We start from the raw sequence: 21,000 nt of genomic DNA, 5'->3' as shown, positions 1-21,000 counted from the left end.
CAAATTTACCACTCGGGTCCGAGGGCATATCTACCAGGTGAAAGTGGATAGTGTTTTATCAATATTGAGACACCCCTGGCCAAATTAGTGAATGTGGAATGGTATGACCAACCAACCCAGGGTCTATTTAGAAGACGTAGCCAGTCATCTGGGTCTCCTGAAGACATATAATATCACAGTCATGCTTTTGTAAATATCAAAACACAAGGGCTCTTTTAATGCGATCGTTAAGACCGCTCACATTTCGTGTTCAAAAGAACACTAAGTCAGAAGACATGGTAAAAGGTAGGAGTGCAAAACTGGGCCCAGCCGTTCAGGACGAACCAGTATATGAGCAGCATAATATACCTGAGACCTGGAAAAATTAGAAGTGTGATATGCATTGTGGAAACAAACAGCTGGAAATTAATCCGCTCCCCCCACCCTACTATCATGCATGCAGGCATGAAGTCTTGGATCCCTTAAACCAAAAGTAGTTGTAACAACAGTAGTACCAATTACAAACCGTATCTAGCATGTGAAAGAAGGGTGCAAGGGGGCAAACCCGCCCAGCAGAAAAAAGGATACTGAGGGATGAAGGTGTCCATACGGTGTACGAATTACCACAGTTCCTTCACAGAATGTCAGAGACTAGAAGTATTCCAGAAGCTTGGGACAGAGATACACAGCTACAAAAGTCCGTAATTAGATATCTGGATGATGAGGAGAACCAGCTTGACCACGAGGACGAGTTTCCAGCCAGTCGAGAACTTCTTGGGGAATGGTAAAGAGATGTGATCTGCCATCCACTAGAACATTCAGCCGTGCAAGGTACATCATTGCGTACTTGAGATCAAAGTCTTTGAGCTTTTTCTTGGCAGTGAGAAAGAAAGCGCTCCTCTTCTGGACCTCAATAGAGAAATCCGGGTACACTGAGATCTGTGAGTTGGCATACGGAATTGATGCTTATTCTCGTGTGATTTTAAGGATGGTGTCCTTGTCCCGGTTGTTGAGGAGTTTAGCAATAAACGTGCGTGGCGGACCTCCCATAAGTGGAGGTTTGGACAGAATACACTGCGCCCTCTCCACTGCAAACCTAACAGAGAATTTCTCCCCGCCGAAGGTGGCAGTGAGCAGATTTTCCAAGGATTCAGGAGAGGAGCCTTCCCAACCCTCTGGCAGGCCTATAAAGCGAAGGTTACAGCGCCTCCGTCTGTTCTCCTGGTCATCCAGGTGCTTATGCCGTCTGTTGATGCCCTGTTCAATGTCTCCAAGACATCTAGAGATTAGCGGGGCTTGGTCTTCCAGAGTACTGACTCTATTTACCACCTCCGTCACCCTTTCTCTAGTGTGCTGAGCATCCTGGCGTAGAAGAGAAATATCGACCATAATTTTCTCAATACGTGTGGTGAGGGTGGTTTGACATGTATGAATGGCCGCCAGCACCTTCAATGTATCAAGAGTCCGATAGATTAGAGGGCGGATGGTCCGACTCCACCAGGGTTTGGTCAGCGATCTGTGAGGAAGGCGGCGTAGACGTCAAGGAGTCTGCTCTGCGATACTGGTACAGCTTAGCGGCTGATTTGGGAGGCGCCATTGCTGGGAGTTAGAGGCTCTGTCACCAGATTTTGCAACCCCTATCTGCTATTGCAGCAGATAGGCGCTGCAATGTAGATTACAGTAACGTTTTTATTTCTAAAAAACGAGCATTTTTGGCCAAGTTATGACCATTTTTGTATTTATGCAAATGAGGCTTGCAAAAGTCCAACTGGGCGTGTATTATGTGCGTACATCGGGGCGTTTTTACTACTTTTACTAGCTGGGCGTTCTGACGAGAAGTATCATCCACTTCTCTTCAGAACACCCAGCTTCTGGCAGTGCAGACACAGCCGTGTTCTCGAGAGATCACGCTGTGTCGTCACTCACAGGTCCTGCATCGTGCTTGACGAGCGAGGACACATCGGCACCAGAGGCTACAGTTGATTCTGCAGCAGCATCGGCGTTTGCAGGTAAGTCGATGTAGCTACTTACCTGCAAACGCGATGCTGCTGCAGAATCAACTGTAGCCTCTGGTGCCGATGTGGCCGACACGATGCAGGACCTGGGGCAGGAAGTGAGTGACGTCACAGCGTGATCTCTCGAGAACACGGCTGTGTCTGCACTGCCAGAAGCTGGGCGTTCTGAAGAGAAGTGGATGATACTTCTCGTCAGAACGCCCAGCTAGTAAAAGTAGTAAAAACGCCCCGATGTACGCACATAATACACGCCCACTTGGACTTTTGCAAGCCTCATTTGCATAAATACAAAAATGGTCATAACTTGGCCAAAAATGCTCGTTTTTTAAAAATTAAAATGTTACTGTAATCTACATTGCAGCGCCTATCTGCTGCAATAGCAGATAGGGGTTGCAAAATCTGGTGACAGAGCCTCTTTAAGTAGCTGTGAGTACAGGTGTATGGGGCATCAATGCGTAGTTAGTCCCCTGGTAGGGGATTCAGCACCCAATGTTGGAGCGTTACATTACACGGGATTGAATACGGTATAGGGACCCAAGGGGGTCTTCATCGGGCAGGTCACTCACAAACTGGGTTAGCGCGGTATCTTGGTAACAGAGCAACGGTCAGGCCACAGCACAGGAGAAATAAGTGTAGATAAGGCCCCAGGATGTATCGACAGGGCTTGTATGCAGAGGGGAAGGTGCCTCCGAAGAGGGGACTCACCAGCTTGTCCTAGTGTATCTGGCCACAGATGGTGCAGGGAAGGACCGCCTTCTGGATTCTGATGTTTATAGAGGTTTTCACATCCGGACAATTGTTATCCATGTGCCCTATAAGGACTAGGGGACTCCCCTCCACGAGCCAACGTGGGGAGCAGCATTTCTCGCACTGGCGGACTCGTGTCATCCAGGTATTACATGAATGGCCATTCTATTGAATGGCTACCATGTAATGCTACATTTCTGCATTCTTAAATGTCTGGCTGGCCAGGACTTCGCCTGGCAAAATCAGCGGTTTGCTGGGGATCTCGAGAGCCTGACCCACGGCGCCTCTCATATTAAAGGGGTAGTCTATGAGAAGACTGACCTTTTAAACAAAATGAATCATATAATATATTATATTACTGTTTAAGATGGTAAAGAAGTTAATGGTGGTGGAATAGGGCAGGAAAGTATTCCTATAATTAAATTATTTTTTTATTATTTATTGCTAAAAAAAAAAAACTTTTATAGGAGTAAGGCCTCATGCACACGAACGTATTTTTTCCCCTCCCGTAAATACTGGCGTAAATACGGGTCCGGTGTCGCCAGTATTCCACCCGTATTTACAGGCACGTTTTCGCTGCAAAATTGCACTGCACTAATCGGCAGCCCTTCTCTCTATCAGTGCAGGATGAAGAGAAGGGGCAGCCCTTTCCGAGGTAAAAGTAAAAGAAATTCATACTTACCCGGCCGTTGCCTTGGTGACGCGTTCCTCTCGACATCCAGCCCGACCTCCCTGGATGACGCGGCAGTCCATGTGACCGCTGCAGCCTGTGATTGGCTGCACCGGTCACATGGGCTGAAACGTCATTCCGGGAGGCGGGACTGGAGGAAAAAGCAGGGAGTTCTGGGTAAGTGTGAAGATTTTTTTTTTTTTTTTTTTTTTACAGGTTGATCTATATTGTGATCGGTAGTTTCTGTCCAGGGTGCTGAAAGTTACGGCCAATCGTTTAACTCTTTCATCACCCTGGACAGTGACCGTTTCGGCGTGCAGATTTTGCTTGGTAGTAGTTCTGTTTGGGGTATTGCTGATATTTCAGTTTATAATGTGGAGGCATATGTAAACTGTGAGGGGTACATCAGGGTATAATAATGGGGTAAATAAATAATAATTCATAGATGCGTGGCCGGTGTCGCACTGATAAATGGTGCCCAATCTTAGCCGCTTTTCGACTGCACCTTTTGTGTTTCCATATTCTGAGACAGAACTTTTGTATTTTTTTTTCTCCACCGTAGCCGTGTGAGGGCTTATTTGTTGCAGGACAAGCTGTCATTTTCATTGGTACCATTTTGGTACACATGCGATTTTTTTTTTTTTTTTTTTTTTTTTTTTTTTTTTTTTTTACGATGTTCACCGTGGGCTATAAATGACAATTTTACTTTATAATGTGGGTCGATACGATTACAGCAATACCAAATGTATATAGTTTTTTTTTACATTTTGCAGCGTTTGCGCAATAAAATAAAGTTGTTTTTTTAAATTTATTTTATTTTTTATCACCATATTCTGAGCCATTACTTTTTTATTTTTCAGTCAAAAAAAGCTGTGTAAGTGCTTTGTTTTTTGCGGGACTGGTAGCAGCAGTTTTTATTTATACAGTTTTGGGATACATGCGACTTTTTGATCACTTTTTATTCCAAAAAAGGTGGGGTGGTGATAAAAAATAAATAAATAGACTCTGGCTTTATTTTTTGTTTTTTTGCGGTGTTCACCGTGCGGGAAAAATAACATTACGGTTTGGGTTGTTACCGACGCTGCAATAGCAAATTTGTGTACCTTTTTTAAAGTGTTTTCCATTTTTTTCATATAATAAAAGACTTCTTATAGGAAAAAAATGCGGTGTTTGTTTTTATTAACTTGAAGCTTATGTTTTTACACTTTTTTTTTTGCGTCCCACTAGGGGACTTGAGGGCCTGCACCTCTGATATTTACTCTTAATTTATGGCACTACCCACATAGAGCGATGCATTAGAGCTGTCAGTCATTCACGGACAGCAAGCCCATTAGGTCCCTTTTCTGGGCGGGGCTATCATACGGGGCAGACCAGGAAGCCATTGTTAAGTAACATACAGCTGACACCAGCGGCTTCTGAGCCTGCGCCATCTTTTTTTTGCGACCGGATGCCTTTTAGGCCCCGCCTCCGGGCGGGACCAGCAAGCTTCCTTACTTGGCAGACAGGAGGCTTCCGGTCTGCCAGAACAGCCATTGGAATCCAGCGATTTGTATTGCAGGGTACCGATCTGCTAGCAAACACCATAGGTGCAGTGCTCGCTTTGGGGCGATGTATCTAAGGGGTTAATCAGCCAGATCGGAGGCCAACTCCGGTCCTGGCCGTGCAGCAGGGTGTCAGGGGACGGTGCGGGCTCGGCTGCTGAGCTCGCATCAGCAGCACAGCGTGTCAGTACGTTGTGTTGCGGTAAGTCCTTAACGACAACAACGTACTATTACGTTGGCTATTGTTAAGGGGTTAAAGGGCTTTTGCCAATATTGACATTTTATGTTTGATTGCTGGTGGCCCACTCCTGGAACCTACACCGATCACCAGAACGGGTGTCCCGATCCCCCTGTTCCTCCTCACTGCACGACCGCAGTGAGGAGAACTTTAAATGGAGCGGTGGTTGAGCATGCGTGGTGCTGCTCCATTCAAAGGCTATGGCATTAATAGAGATAGCTGAGTACAGTACTCTTCTGATTCATTCAGCCCCATAGACGTTGAATGAAGCAGCGAGGCGCATTCTTGATTGCTATATCATTAGTGCTCCTCACTGCGGCGGTTGCAGTGAGAAGGAACGGGGTAGTTATCGGTAGAGGTCCCAGTGGTCGACCTCCCAGTGATCATACATTTATCGACTATCTTGGGAAAAACGCTTTACAGAGGTAATGTCACCTCTCCTGACATGTCTGCCTTAGTGAAAACTTGTGTACCTCATAAAATCACAATTCTTGAGCTGTTTTTCTTCGAACTCTACAATGTGCTTTTCTCTGTTGTTCCTCCTAGAAATGTAAAAATAAATGTAAGTTTGCCCATGCATAATTATCAGATTTAATGGTCAGTGCATCGGCTCCTAGTTTTCATTACTGTTCCCCATTATGATCAAGCTACTGATGCATTCTTGTGGAGCACTGGTTATGCTTTAGCGCTGATTTACAATTTCAAATTTTGTAGGGTTGATGTCTGTCTTTTTATTCTTTTCCAGATGTACCTTTGAACTCAAGCGTATTCCCATTTAGTAAAAGTGATAGCTTGGTAACTGCTGCATGTCCTCCTTCATTGGCTACGGCAACCAACAATGGGAATGATTTTAATGATTGTGATGTTATTGGGGATGAGCTGGACTCTTTCCTGGAATCTGAAATGGTAAGAAATGAACACATATGTCAAACATCTGATATCTGGTAAACTCATATGAACTTTTATTAGCACGCTAATGCTATACCTTCTTTCAGGCTTCCAAACCGGTTCCCCAGCTAATACCAGTATTTCCCACTGGAAACCCGCTCATATCTAGCATGGGTACAACAGGCCTACCAGCACTATCTCCTCTACCTCCAGCTTCTTTTGGTGGGCTGGATTCTCGAAAGCACCCAATAGTACCTTTAAAGTCTACGTTCGCTCATCGTGTGGATGCACTGGACAGCTTTGAGACTATGAGGGAAACGCTGGACAGTCTGGACACCTTTGTTAATGGTAAAGCTTTAGACTAATAATTCTAGTAGTGGTTACAGATTTTGCTTTCTGGCTGTTTAACCCCTTCCCGCATTTTCACGTACAGTTGCGTGATTGGAGCTGGTGTTTTCCCTCAATTCCACGTAACTGTACGTGAAGGAGATGGAGCTGGCTCAGGAGCTGAGCCAGCGACATAACCGCCTGGTGACAGCTGTATGTTACAACTGGTACCCTAAGGTCAGGACCGGAGCTAGCCTCTGATCCGACCGATTAACCCCTCACATGCCACGTTCAATAGAGATCGCAGCATGTGAGGAGTTTATAGCCACCGGCACCCCAGCAACGTGATCGCTGGGTTGCCGGTGGCTGCAAAGGCGATCGGAGGCCTAATACTTGCCTCCCAGTCTGCCAGCAACGAAATCCTCCTATGCCCCGTCGTCGGCGGGGCCCAAAAGGCTTCCGGTACCATAGTCAAGATGGCGCCGGCGCAGCTTCCGGCTCAGAAGCTGAGCCGGCGTCATCAGCAGTGAGTGTCCGCTGTATGTTACAGCGGACATCCCACTGTAAAGGCAGGAACCGGAGCTAGCTCCGATTCCTGCCATTAACGCCTTCAATGCAGCGATCCAATGCAATCGCTGCATCAAAGTGGTTTGTGTCAAATCGGCAGCCTGCCATGCGATGGCAAGGCTGGCGACTGCTACTATGGCAACGATGGCTTCCTATCTGCCATTACGGAAGCCGATTTGGCCCCGTCCGGAGGTGGAGCCTGATTGGCTTGCTGTCGGTGAACAACTGACAGGTCTAATACATTGCGCTACATAGGTAGTGCAATGTATTAGAACATCAAACAAACAGTTGGACCTTCAAGTCCCCTAGTGGGACTAAAGAACAGTGTAAAAAAAGTTAAACAGATAAGTTGTAAAAAATACAATAAAAGTTTCAAGTGATAACATAAAACACAATCGCCCTTTTTCCCTAATCAAATAATTTTATTATTGAAAAAAATAATAAAGCCATACATATTTGGTATCGCTGTGACTGTAACAACCTGAACTATAAGAATATTATGTTTATTCCGCACAGTGAACGCCGTAAAAAAAACCACTAAAGAATACTGACATAATTGCTATTTTTTGGTCTTTGTCTTCTAAAAATTTAAATAAAAAGTGATCAAAAAGTCGCATGTACCTATAAAAACTAATAACTCGTCTCGCAAAAAACAAGCCCTCATACATCTCCGTCGACGAAAAATTAAAAAGTTATGGCTCTCACAACAGAAAAAATCCATTCTCTTTACAAAAGTTATTTTATTGTGCAAAAAGTTGTAAAACATAAAGTGCTATAAATTGGGTATCACCAGAATCGGACTGACCCGCAGAATAAAGGTAACATGTAATTTATAATGCGTGGTGCATGCTGTATAAAAAGAACTAAAAAAATATGCCAGAATTGCTGTTTTTTGGTGACCATGCCTCCTCAAATAAAAGGATAAGAAGTGATCAAAAAGTCACATGTACCCCAAAATGGTACCAATAAAAACCTATAGTTCGTCCCACAAAAAAAAACCAGCCTTCATACCACTACGTCTATGAAAAAATAAAATGAGTTAAGGCTCCAATAAGTCAGGAAAGAAAAATATGCAGTTGTGCCGACCCGAGGGGAACATTTCTTCTGTTTCAAGTGGCGAATTATCAAGGCCCGTAAAATTAGGGAACCAGTAAGGGGAGGGCCCAAACATATCTGCTGGAAGCGAGGGCGTCCGTATTATACCAGGAGAACACTTTCCCAGCAAAATTCCCCAAAGGTGCGGAGTGTGGACCAAAAGGGGCATAAGAAAGGATCATTTATTAGTGAGACCTCGGCCTGTACAGAAAGGATTGTGTCACAGCGTAACACACATCTATGGATTATTTTATTTTTATTTTTTTGTTTTTTTTTTCGTTATCAAAACATTTTTATTAGATAATAAACAAAGCATATGAAACATTACACAAAGTTGCAAAAGTTGGCACATAGTGCAATACAAGAAAGTCAAATTGTAAGAAATATTATAAAAACATATGAGTAATGGTAGGAGGTAGCCTCCCAAACATCAAAGTAAGAGGAACTAAATAATAAAATCTAATGTCCAGTAACAATACCATAACTGCAGCATAAGTAGTGCAATATTTAGGGAAACCAGTCCCAAAGACTAGTATTAATGACACGTTTAAGTGCAAATTCTAACACAAAGTTACATATACACAAGACAACGAAGGGAAACACAGACAGACAAAAGCACACAGAATTTGGCGAAATGAGTGTTCAATAGAGGCCATCCAACCAAAGAGGCATATCGGGGCCCCCCGGAATTCGGACCATACTGACCAAGTACGAACAAAAACCTCGGACTTGCCACGATAAGCAGACATTAACTCCTCCATCCTCATAATCCCAGTCAGTTCCGTCGCCCATTCCGTCAAAGAAGGCACGGTACTAGACTTCCAATGACGTGGAATGACCGTTCTAGCTGCAGTCAGAAAATGTCTAAAAATCTCATTTTTGAGGTGTGTGAGTGATCCAGGAACCATGGAAAGCAATCCAACCGAAGGCGAGGTAGGAACGTCGGTACCAAAAAGCTGGTTGCCAAGATTAAATTTTTTTTACCCAGAAGGGGAGGAGCTTGGGGCAATCCCACCAAATGTGCAACATGGTTCCAGGAGCCTCCCCACACCTCCAACAAGCTGCAGACACATCAAGAAATATCCTATTCAAAAGGGACGGACAACGGTACCATCTGGTAAGTATTTTATAGTTTTTCTCCTGAGCAAAACAGGAAGTTGGTAACTTATGGGCCAGAAAGAAAAAAGTTCCCCAATCTTCCTCAGAATGTCGAACCCCCATTTCCTCATCCCAAGCTGTGGTGAATGTTAATTGAGAGGAGGAGTAATCCGGTTGGAGGATCCCATGTAAATAGGACAGCACATGAGAAGGAGCAGAAGTCAAAGACAGATAATGTTCCAGAGGAGTCTTACCCTGCAGTAACACCAGACAATCACCCACGGAAGAGAGATAGGAACGCAGCTGAAAATAGGACCACCACATTGATCGTCTCCCCGGGCAGGCCTCAGAAACAGCAGCAAGCGACAATATTGTACCCTCAGGTGTAAGGGTCTGCCGTCCTGTCTCCCCAACAGAGGAATGTGTCCACACCCACCGCCGGAGGGGAGGAAGGATTATCAAACAGAGGAGTCAAAGGACCCGGACGGTGAGCAACGTTCAGGGTACCAATGATCCGCTCCCATACTACAAGAAACTGACGTGTGAGGAAAGGCAGGGAGGACGTTGGTCGCTGGGAACCAGACAACCAAGGTAAAGAGGACAATGCAAGAGTGGACATTTTATTCTCGAGTCGCACCCATTGCTTATCCGCAGCAGCACGGTACCAGTCCACCAACCTCATGAGAATCGCAGCATGATGGTAGCGCTTAAAGTCCGGTAAGCCCACACCTCCCTCCACCTTGGGCCTACTGAGAGTGGAAAATCTAAGCCGAGACCGAGAAAAGCCCCATACAAATTTGGTTATGGCCCTATGCAAGGTCTTAAAGAAGAACGCAGGCACCACAATGGGGACAGTTTGAAATATGTACAAATTTTTAGGTAAAATATCCATTTTGACCGTGTTGATACGTCCGAACCATGACATGCGCCGTCCCCCAAATGCCTCCAACTCTCGCAAGGTACGCTGTAAGAGAGGTGTGTAGTTCAGGACAAACAGGTCAGACAAATGTATGGGTATATGTATCCCCAAATATTTTAAAGATGTAGTTTGCCACATAAACGGGAAAACCCGAGCAATATGGGCAGCTAGAGGGGTGTCCAGAGATACATTCAGCGCCTCCGATTTAGAATAATTGACCTTGAAGTTACTCAAGTGACCAATTCGCTCAAACTCCCCCGTCAAAGAAGGCAAAGAAATCATTGGAGTCGTGAGGTACACTAGAAGATCATCAGCGTACAGTGCTAACTTGTGATTTTGAGCCCCGACGCAAACGCCCAGAATGTTGGGGTTATTCCGCAGTGCCACGGCCAGATGTTCCATGACTAACACATATAACAGAGTTGAAAGTGGACATCCCTGTCTTGTTCCATTTGTAATAGGTAAAGAATCAGACAAGAGACCATTAACTCGTACCCGAGCTGTAGGCTTGTGATACAACGCCATAATCCTAGCCACCATTGTAGAGCCAAGGCCGACCTGATTCAAGACATTGCGGAGAAACACCCAGTGTACCCTATCGAAAGCCTTTTCGGCATCGACAGAGAGTAGACACATCGGTATCTTGCGTGACTGACAATAAGATGCTAAAAGCAGGGTCTTGTTAGTATTATCCCGGGCTTCTCTACCACGCACAAACCCTACCTGGTCATCCGTGACCAAGCCCGGGAATAGCGGAGAGAGTCTGGCTGCAATTAATTTCGCAAAGAGTTTAACATCTACATTAATCAATGAGATGGGCCGAAAATTCGCACACGTCGTGGGGTCCTTACCCGGTTTCGGTAGGAGAGTAATGTGAGTCAAGAGAGTGAGGCGCAAAGGGACAAGAGGAAGACACAGAGTTAAAGACTGTTGTCAAAAAGGGGGCAAGTTGATCCTTGAACGTCTTCTAAAATCTATTGTTGAACCCATCAGGTCCTGGACTTTTGCCCAAAGGAGAATCTCCAATCGCCTGTAAGACTTCGGATTCCAAAAATTCTTCCTCAAGTCCCAAGGCGTCCCCAGCTTCCAAAGACGGCAAGGCCGTGTTTTGCACATACTGATAAATTTTCTCTCGTAACGCATCAGCCTGCATGTCCTGAAAATGACCTTTTGAGATTATACAAAGTGGAGTAATGTTGCCTAAAACATTCAGTGATACTGACTGGGTCATGAATCTCGCCGCCAGTGGGAGACGCAATTTTAGGAATATATGATGCTTGCGTACGGGGATGTAAAATCCGGGCTAAAGTCCGACCACATTTATCCGCATATTCATAGGAGTGTTTGCACATCCGATCCCGAAATCTAGCATTCGACTGGTCTAGCAAAGAACGCAGGGATTCTGGCGTCGTAGTGAGTTCAGAAAAAAACGATGAGGAGGAAGGAGCACGCTTATGACTGGACTCCAATTCTTGTATCCGTTCCAAGAGCCGCGCAATAGCTACCACTTTTTTTCCCTTTTCAAACGAGCCCCGTTCTGAATCCGGACACCCCTAACCACGCACTTCAATGTCTCCCACTGTAAAGGTAGCGGAGTAGAGTCATGGGCGTGCACCGCAAAAAAAAGAGCTAAGCGTATCTTTAAGGGCAGACATACACACCGTATCACGTAAGAGATTATCATTAAGCTTCCAAGACCGGAACGTGGGTGCCAAGTCAGGGAAGGTAAGAGACAAAAAGACCGGGGCATGGTCCGACCAAAACATGGGGCCCACTTCAGAAGTAGGGCGCCAAGTAAGTAAGTGATGGCTAATGAGAGGCATCTAAACGACTGTACATATTGTGCAATGGAGAGAAATAAGTATATTCTCGTACCTGAAGATGGAGAACCCTCCACACGTCAATCAATTTCATAGAGTGCATCGTAGTCTTCAAGGCTGCCAATTGTGTCTTAGGAACAGCAGACCTACCCGAGGAGGTATCAAGCCTGGAGTCAAAAGTTAAATTAGTCACCTCCCACAAGTAAAACACCTTCCGAAAACTCCTCTAATTTCCTGAGAAATACACGACACACCCGAGCCGGGTCCTGATTAGGAAGATGAAAGTTAGCCAATGTGAAAATCTTATTCTTAATAGACAGCTTAAGAAAGACAAACCGACCACCTGGGTCTATCAGAACATCAATGGTCATATGAGCAAGTGATTTATGGACACATATACTAGCCCCTTTGGATTTACCTTCTGGGTTGGCACTGTGAAACCAAACCGAATAATACCGGTTAGTAAACTGAGGGGTATGGCCCACCTGAAAATGAGTTTCCTGTAGAAACAGAATCTGCACCCGCTCTTTGTGCATGTGATATAGTACCTGTGAGCGTTTTTCAGGGACATTAAACCCTCTAACATTAAGGGTACAGACTTTCAACTGTGCCGTATCGCCGTAGTCAGAATGAGCAAGTCAGTACTGTGTACTATCGTACCAGGGACAAAGACAAGACAAACCAGGAAGGGATAACACGACAACAAAGACAAACAAAACGGGTGAAATGAAAACCCACTCCCTGAACTAATCAAGGAGAAACAATCCAAATACAGTAAACACCGGATACAACCAGTGGGTCCCTAAGAGGAGAAGTGTCAGGATAAGGTCTAGCCAGCGCCCTGCACCCCTAAACCCAGCAATAATATAAAACATAGCTGAATTGATAAAGAAATTATGAAGGAAATAAGGAAAAGGAAGGGAAATCAGGTGACGAAATATGAGGCTAAAGACCAAGGACAGAACATATAGCATAAGGTACATGACCCAGTCAGAAACAGGCAGAGAACCCCAATAAAGAGCCACCCACCATATAGTTATTGACAACATACATGTATGTTTAGGCATTCAAATATATGAAGTAAACCTTCATATGGGATTAGTGTCGATAGCCCAGCAGGAGTTGTAAATTAGCAAGAAATGGCAAAAAACATAAAGTCCACCTAAAAGAAAAAGAAAATTAAGCAGGCAACAGGTGCATCATAGGAACATGTGAGCAGCAAACAGCCTCACAGGGCGTAGGCCGAATTGAAGAACCAGCAGCAGGCTTCACAATAAACCGCAGGAAAGACTCCTAATGGAGCAGCATCCCGACCACCATTATGCCTCACAGGAGAGGCAGGGGAGCGGCCACGTTTTCTATATCGTGGACGCAAGGGCGGCTGAGGAACATAAGGCCATTCAGGCATAGAGACTTTCGGCAAATGAAGAGCAGCACAAAAATACGGAATATCCCTGGGATCTCGAACAATCAGTAACCCGCCATCTTTTCGAACCTGTAACTGAAAGGGGCGTCCCCACGAGTAAAAAATGTCATGCTCTCTTAGCACATCCAACAAAGGACGCAGCACTCTTTGCTTGTCTAAAGTCATCCTAGACAAATCAGACATGAATTGGATCTTGACACCATTCAATAAAACGTCGCCTTTATCACGGGCCTTCCTCATGATCCGTTCTTTGAGAGCGAAGAAGTGAACTCTGCATAAGACATCTCTAGGTCTGTCAGGATCCGGATTACGATGACCGAGAGTTCTGCGGGCTCTATTCAACTCCAGAGGATCATCATCGGGGCGCTCCAGTAAGGAGTTAAACATAGACTGTAGAGTGGGTATAAGTTGCCCAGGGGAGACATCCTCAGGAATACCCCGGAGTCGAATATTGTTAAGACGGTTCCGGTTTTCATTGTCTTCCGACAGATTAGAAAGCATGTGAATCTGGTGGGAGTGTTGCTCCAAACGATCAGCATGTGAAGCCTGTTGCACTGAGACAGAGGAGATATCGCCCTCCATACGCTGTACTTGATCAGACAAGTGAGAGAGATTATTAGTGAGCGATTGAATCTCAGATTTATAGATGGTCCCCAGGCGATTTAATATAACGCTCCATGTCCTGTTTAGTGGGTAGAGCAGAGAACTGTAGCCTCAATCCCTGTAAATCATCCCCTGGGGCAGCGAGACTATGAGATGTGTGGCCTGCTGTATTGCTAAGGGAGATGGGGGGTAACGATGAAGGCCCCGACATAGAAGAGGAGAAAGTAGGAGAGACCCGGCCGCCATGACAGGCACCACGTGGCGAGCGCTCCACAGCGGGAAACGCCATGACCGTCCCTAGAGAACATTGCTCACCCTCAGCCAGCATGGGTGGAAACTGTCCCGCGGGACCACAGGGAAAGGAGAGGGTACAACCGGTACCTGGAGCAGCAGCGGTGGACGCAGATGAAAGCCCCTCATCAAGAGTACCCACGCCATCTTGTCTCCCCTCCGGCGGCGCCGTCTTGGAAGGAGCTCCAGCATCCGTGTCTGTGAGGAAACGCTGGATTGAGCCGGTCGACGGCATCTGTCTCGTCTGATATGGGGGACCAGAGGTTGCCTTGGATTTCTTCACCATCAGGTATGTGTACTTCATCTTCTAACAGTGCTTATGATCGGGTTAGGGAAGTGCCGGGACGGAGCTCACAAGCAGCACGTCTGGTCAGCGCCATGTCCAAGCCACGCCCCCTCTTATTTTTATTTTTTTTAACCTCATTATACCACCTGACTATGCCCCTTATATACTCCGCCCGGCTTACATGTACCCCCACATTATAAACGGAAACAACAGTAAGACTCCAAACAAAACTACTACCAAGCAAAATCCACGCTCCAAAAGCCAAACGGCGCTACCTCCCTTCTGAACCCTACAGTGTGCCCAAACAGCAGTTTCCTTCCACATAAATGGCATTGCCATACCCGGGAGAATCCTTTTAACAATTTTTGGGGTGTGTGTCTCCAGTGGCACAAGCTGGGCACGACATATTTACCACTGAAATAGCACATCTAGGGAAAAATTAAAATTTTTACTTTTCACCTTCCGCAGCGCAATCATTCATGGAAAAGGCCTGTGGGGTGAAAATGCTCACTACACCCCTTATTAAATGCCTTGAGGAGTGCAGTTTCCAAAATGGGGTCACTTCTCAGCAGTTTCTTTCATTATTTCATATCAGAGCCTCTGCAATTGTGATCCAATACTTTGTAAATTGCCAAATTAGGCCTTAATTTTACATGGCCCTCTCTCGCTCCTGAACCTGGTCGAATGTCCAGGCAACAGATTAGGGCCACTCGTAGGTTGTTTCTAAAACCGGGAAACACAGCATAATAAGAGAGTGGTCTTGTTATGGTGGCACAAGCTGGGCACTAGATATTGGCATATCCTATGGAAAAAAATCCCATTTTCACTCTGCAACATCGAGTGCACACCAATTTCTGCCAATCACCTGTGCGGTTAATATGCTCACTACACCCCTAGATGAATTCCTCAAGGGGTGTAGTTTCATGAATCGAGTCAGTTTTCGGGAGTTTCCACTGTACTGGTACCTTAGGAGCTTTGCAAAAGTGACATGGTGTCAAGAAACCAATCCAGCAAAATCTGTTGTAAAGGATCTGCCAGGCACAGCGGGGTTAACTCCCAGAACTAATCAGTCAGCACCTGAGAATACATCCCTGAGACTGACTCCTGCTTCCACCATTCAGGCTGGCAGGCTTAGGAGTGGGAGAGCCTATCGTAACCTGGCCAGACTCAGCTAGCTCCCGCCCTCGGTCTATTTAAGCCTGCACTTCCTGTCCCTCGGTGCTTGTTATTGCTTGTGTTTCCCTCCTTGTGGTTTCCTGGCCCAGCTACAGCTCCTGCTATTTTTGATCCTGCTCCATACAGACCCCGGCTTACCGACTACTCTTCTGCTTTTTGTTTGGTACCTCGCACACTCCTGGCTTGACTCGGCTCGTTCACCACTCAGGTTGCTCACGGTGTTGCCGTGGGCAACGGCCCCTTTTCCTTGCTTGTGTTCCTTGTATGTTTGTCGTGTTTGTCGTGCACTTACTGAGCGCAGGGACCGCCGCCCAGTTGTACCCCGTCGCCTAGGGCGGGTCGTTGCAAGTAGGCAGGGACAGAGTGGCGGGTAGATTAGGGCTCACTTGTCCGTCTCCCTACCCCCTGCCATTACATCTGTGCTCCAAAAGCCAAAGTGCGCTCCTTCCCTTCTGATCCTTGCCGTATGCCCAAACAGCCGTTGATGACCACAAATGGGGTATTGCCGTACTCCAGAGAAGTTGCTTTACAACTGTTGGGGTTCCTTTATTCCTTTATTTGTTGAGAAAATGAAAAATTTTGAGCTAAATCTACGTCTTATTGGGGAAAAAAGGATTTTTTTTATTTTCACTGCCCAATTCTAATAAAATCTATTAAACACCTGTGGGGTCAAAATGCTCACTACACCCCCTAGATGGATTCTTTAAGGGGTGTAGTTTCCTAAATGGAGTCACTTTTGGGGCGTTTTCACAGTTTTGGTCCCTTAGTGGCTTTACAAATGCGACGTGGTCTCCGTAAACAATTCCTGCTAAATTTGAGCTCCAAAAGCCAAATGGCGCTCTTTCCTTTCTAAGCACTGCTGTGTGTCCAAACAGCCATTTGACTGCATGTGGGGTTTTGTTTTACTCGGGAGAAATTGCTTTACAAATGTAGTGGTGCATTTTCTCCTTGTGGAAATTAGAAAAAATTAGCTAAACCTACATTTTCTTTTAAAGAATGTATATTTTCATTTTCACAGCCTACTTCCAATAATTTCTGCAAAAAACCTGTGGGGTCAAAATGCTCACTATACCCCTAGATAATTTCCTCAAGGGGTGTAGTTTACAAATTGGGGTCACTTTTGGGGGATTTCTACTGTTTTGGCACCGCAAGAGCTTTTCAAACCTGACATGGCTCCTAAAATATTTTCTAATAAAAAGGAGGCCCCAAAATCCTCTTGGTGCTCCTTTGCTTCTGAGGCCTGTGCTTCAGTCCATAAGTGCACTAGGACCACATGTGGGGTATTTCTAAAAACTGCAGAATCTGGGCAATAGATATTGAGTTGCATTTCTCTGGTAAAACTTTCTGTGTTACAAAAAAATAGATAAAATATGAATTTCTGCAAAAAAATAAAAAATTTGAAAATTTCAAATCTACTTTGCCTTAATTCCTGTGAAACGTCTAAAGGGTTAAAAACATTCTAAATGCTGTTTTGAATACTTTGAGGGGTAACGTTTTTAAAATTGGGTGACTTATCGGGGGTTTCTAATATATAAGGCCCTAATATCCGCTTCACAACTGAACTGGCCCCTGTAAAAATAGCCTTTTGAAATGTTCTTGAAAATGTGAGAATTTGCTGCTAAAGTTCTAAGCCGTTTATTGTCCTAGAAAAATAAAAGGATGTTCAAAAAACAATGCCAATCTAAAGTAGACATATATCCACTCTTTCCACCACATGCCGAACCCTGGCACCAGGGAGACCACAAGCCATTTGGTTGAGGCGGTCTTGGCGACAAATTATTTTATCCGTCTGCCTGGTAATAGCATCCCCTACAACTACCAATTGTCTTGCATTACCTGCATTTCCATCCCGCCGACTACTAGCTTGGCTGTTAATGAGATCAGTATCCACTAGGGCTGCCATTTCTGAGACTGACACCCTTGCAGCATCATTACCCAACTTGGCAATTTTGATTGGAATATCAGAAACGGGATTGGCCTTCCTTTTCTTTGACCCCTTTCTACTGCCCCTAACTACATTAATCCAGCTACTTGCCTGATCCTGCTGACCCATGTCTTCACCCTCCAGTTCTACCCCACTAACTGCTTGTTCAGTCAGCAGCATGCTCCGCTCAAGATTGTCTATCACCCTCCGTGTTGCATTTTGCTCCTCCCAGATCCATAATGCGAGCTTCCAGGCAAACCACATGCTCACATCTGCCACAGAGTTATTCACTCTGGAGCTCTGGCTCCAGTCGTGCATACATATGGCAGACTGTGCATTGAAGAAAACCTCCAATCTTGCTATCCATTATCCCAGTTACAAAAAAAAACTGCAACTGTTAAAGTAAAAGAAAAGAAGAGTAGTTACAGGGGCTTTAACTCCGACTTTGTAACTCCACTTGATGTACAAGCCAGTTGTTTAGCAAGCCAAAACAGAGCAGGTTAAGAATAATTTGTTTAGACCGAAGAATGTATTTGGCCTTGGAATACAGTTAGTTTATCAGTAGACATGCACAATAGAGCACGCTAGTAGAATTATATAAATACCATTTTAGTCTCTTTCCTGAAATAACGTATGTATATTTTACTTCTCTTTACTTTGATTGGTGGTCAACATATGAGTCTCGCCGAGTTTCATCTGATTGGATCTACATCATAATGTATTCTGTTATATCTTTTGTTATAAGTAAAGGGAAATGTGGGACCTTCCTCGGATTCAGTTATACGCTACCTGGTGTCTGCGTATCAGTTCTATCCTGTTCGGTGAAATCTCTGATCCTCGACAATTTCTATTAGTGAAGAGATTACTCTAACAATACCTCTGATTTTGACTATGCTTTAACCCCCTTCCCGACATTTGTCGTAAGTATACGACATGGAAAGCCAGTGCTTCCCGCAAAATGTATATTTACGCCAAATGCTTGGCACCGGCTCAGAAGCTGAGTCGGTGCCATCATCCCCGGGTGTCAGCTGTATCTAACAGCTGACATCCTGCTGTAACGGCGGGGACCGAAGTTAGCTTATATCCCCGCCATTAACCCCTTAAAGAGGCTCTGCCACCAGATTTTGCAACCCCTATCCTATTGCAGCAGATCAGCGCTGCAATGTAGATAAGAGTAACGTTTTTGTTTTGTTTTTTAAAAACAAGCATTTTTGGCCAAGTTATGACCATTTTTATATTTATGCAAATGAGGCTTTCTAAAGTACAACTGGGCGTGTATTGTGTTCGTTACATCTGGGCGTTTTTACTTCTTTTACTAGCTGGGCGTTGTGAATAGAAGTGTATGATGCTGACGAATCAGCATCATCCACTTCTCCGTTACCACCCAGCTTCTGGTAGTGCACAGACACACAGTGTGTTCTCGGGAGATCACTATGTGACGTCACTCACTTCCTGCCCCAGGTCCTGCATCGTGTCGGACGAGCGAGGACACATCGGCACCAGAGGCTACAGTTGATTCTGCAGCAGCATCAGCGTTTGCAGGTAAGTAGCTACATCGACTTACCTGCAAACGCCGATGCTGCTGCAGAATCAAATGTAGCCTCTGGTGCCGATGGTGTCCTTGCTCGTCCGACACGATGCAGGACCTGGGGCAGGAAGTGAGTGACATCACAGCGTGATCTCTCGAGAACACGCTGTGTGTCTGTGCACTGGCAGAAGCTGGGTGGTAACGAAGAGAAGTGGATGATGCTGATTCGTCCAGATGTACATACACAATACACGCCCAGTTGTACTTTAACTTTAAACACGCCCAGTTGTACTTTAGAAAGCCTCATTTGCATAAATATAAAAATGGTCATAACTTGGCCAAAAATGCTCGTTAAAAAAAACCAAAAAAAACGTTACTCTTATCTACATTGCAGCGCCGATCACCTGCAATAGGAGATAGGGGTTGCAAAATCTGGTGACAGAGCCTCTTTAAATGCAGCCGTCTAAACCGATGGCTACATTTAAGGTGTTTGCAGCTCATCGACACCCCAGCAATGAAATCACAGGGGTGTTGGTGGCTGCAATGGCAACCGGAGGCCTAATACTAGCCTCCCGGTGTGCCTAGCATGGAAAACTTCCAGCCCCCGCTTGGAGGCGGGGCCTGGAAGGCTTCCGTGTACACCGGCAAGATGGCGCCGGCTCAGGAGAGGAGCCGGCGTCATCGGCGGTGGATATCAGCTGTATGTTACAGCTGACATCCACCTGTAACGGCAGGAACCGGAGCTAGCTCCGATCTCTGCCATTAACTCCTCAGATGCAGCGATTGGATGCGATCGCTGCATCTTTGTGGTTGCTAGCAGATCGGCAGCTGTGCCCTGCAATCGCACGACTGCCGACTGCTATTATGATACCAGGAGACCTAACAATGGCCTCTTGTTTGCCATTGCGGAAGCCGATTAGGCCCCGCTCGGAGACGAAGCCTAATCGGCTTGCTGTCAGTGAATGACTGACAGATCTAATACATTGCACTACGTAGGTAGTGCAATGTATTAGAAAAAAATCTGACAGTTGGACCTTCAAGTCCCCTATTGGGACTAAAGTAAAGTGTAAAAAATAAGTCAAAAAAAAGTTGTAAAAAATATAATAAGTTTTAAGTAATAAAATAAAACACAATCGCCCTTTTTCCCTTATCAAGTCCTTTTATTATTGAAAAAAATAAATAAACCATACATATTTGGTATCGCCGCGACCGTAACGGCCTAAACTATAAAAATATTGTAATTTATTGCACGTGCTGAACGGTGTAAATGAAACGTAAAAAATAATGCCAGAATTTCTATTTTTTGGTCACTTTGCCCTACAAAAATTGAAATAAAAACTGATCAAAAAGTCGCATGTATGCAAAAATGGTGCCTATAAAAAAACAAGCCCTCATACAGCTCCGTCGATGAAAAAAATTAGTTATGGTTCTCACAACATGGCGACAGAAAAAAGACATTCTTTTTACATAAGTAATTTTATTGTGCAAAAAGTTGTAAAACATAAAGTGCCATAAATTGGGTATCGCCGGAATCGTACGGACCCGCAGAATAAAGTTAACATGTAATTTATAACGCATGGTGAACGCTGTATAAAAAAAAACCCTTAAAAAAACTATGCCAGAATTGCTGTCTTTTGGTCACCTTGCCCCTCAAAAAATAGGATAAAAAGTGATCAAAAAGTTGCATGTACCCCAAAATGGTACCAATAATAACTACAGCTCATCCCGCCAACAAACAGCCCGCATACCACTACGTCTATGTTGTGCAGATCAGAGGGGAACATTTCGTCTGTTTTAAGAGGCGATTTATCGCGGCTCTAAAATTAGGGAACCAGGAAGGGGGGGCCAAACATGTCTGCTAG

General features: G+C 45.1%; 1 protein-coding gene across 5 annotated transcripts in view; it reads left to right on the top strand.

Moving 5' to 3' along the window:
- The window catches only part of ZC3H7B (zinc finger CCCH-type containing 7B), a 231,682-nt gene that overhangs the window by 68,840 nt on the left and 141,842 nt on the right, over positions 1-21,000 (top strand). For all 5 annotated transcript variants that reach the window (XM_075833706.1, XM_075833704.1, XM_075833707.1 and 2 more), the window contains exons 9-10: positions 5,936-6,096; positions 6,186-6,426. In XM_075833706.1, the coding sequence (XP_075689821.1) occupies positions 5,936-6,096; positions 6,186-6,426 (402 nt within the window). The remainder of the gene's footprint in view (positions 1-5,935; positions 6,097-6,185; positions 6,427-21,000) is intronic.

This window comes from Rhinoderma darwinii, chromosome 7 (genome assembly GCF_050947455.1).
Source record: "Rhinoderma darwinii isolate aRhiDar2 chromosome 7, aRhiDar2.hap1, whole genome shotgun sequence".
In the NCBI taxonomy this organism is placed as follows: Eukaryota; Metazoa; Chordata; class Amphibia; order Anura; family Rhinodermatidae; genus Rhinoderma; species Rhinoderma darwinii.
The sequence above is the reverse complement of the archived record's forward strand: the minus strand, read 5'-3'. Positions and strand labels throughout refer to the sequence as shown.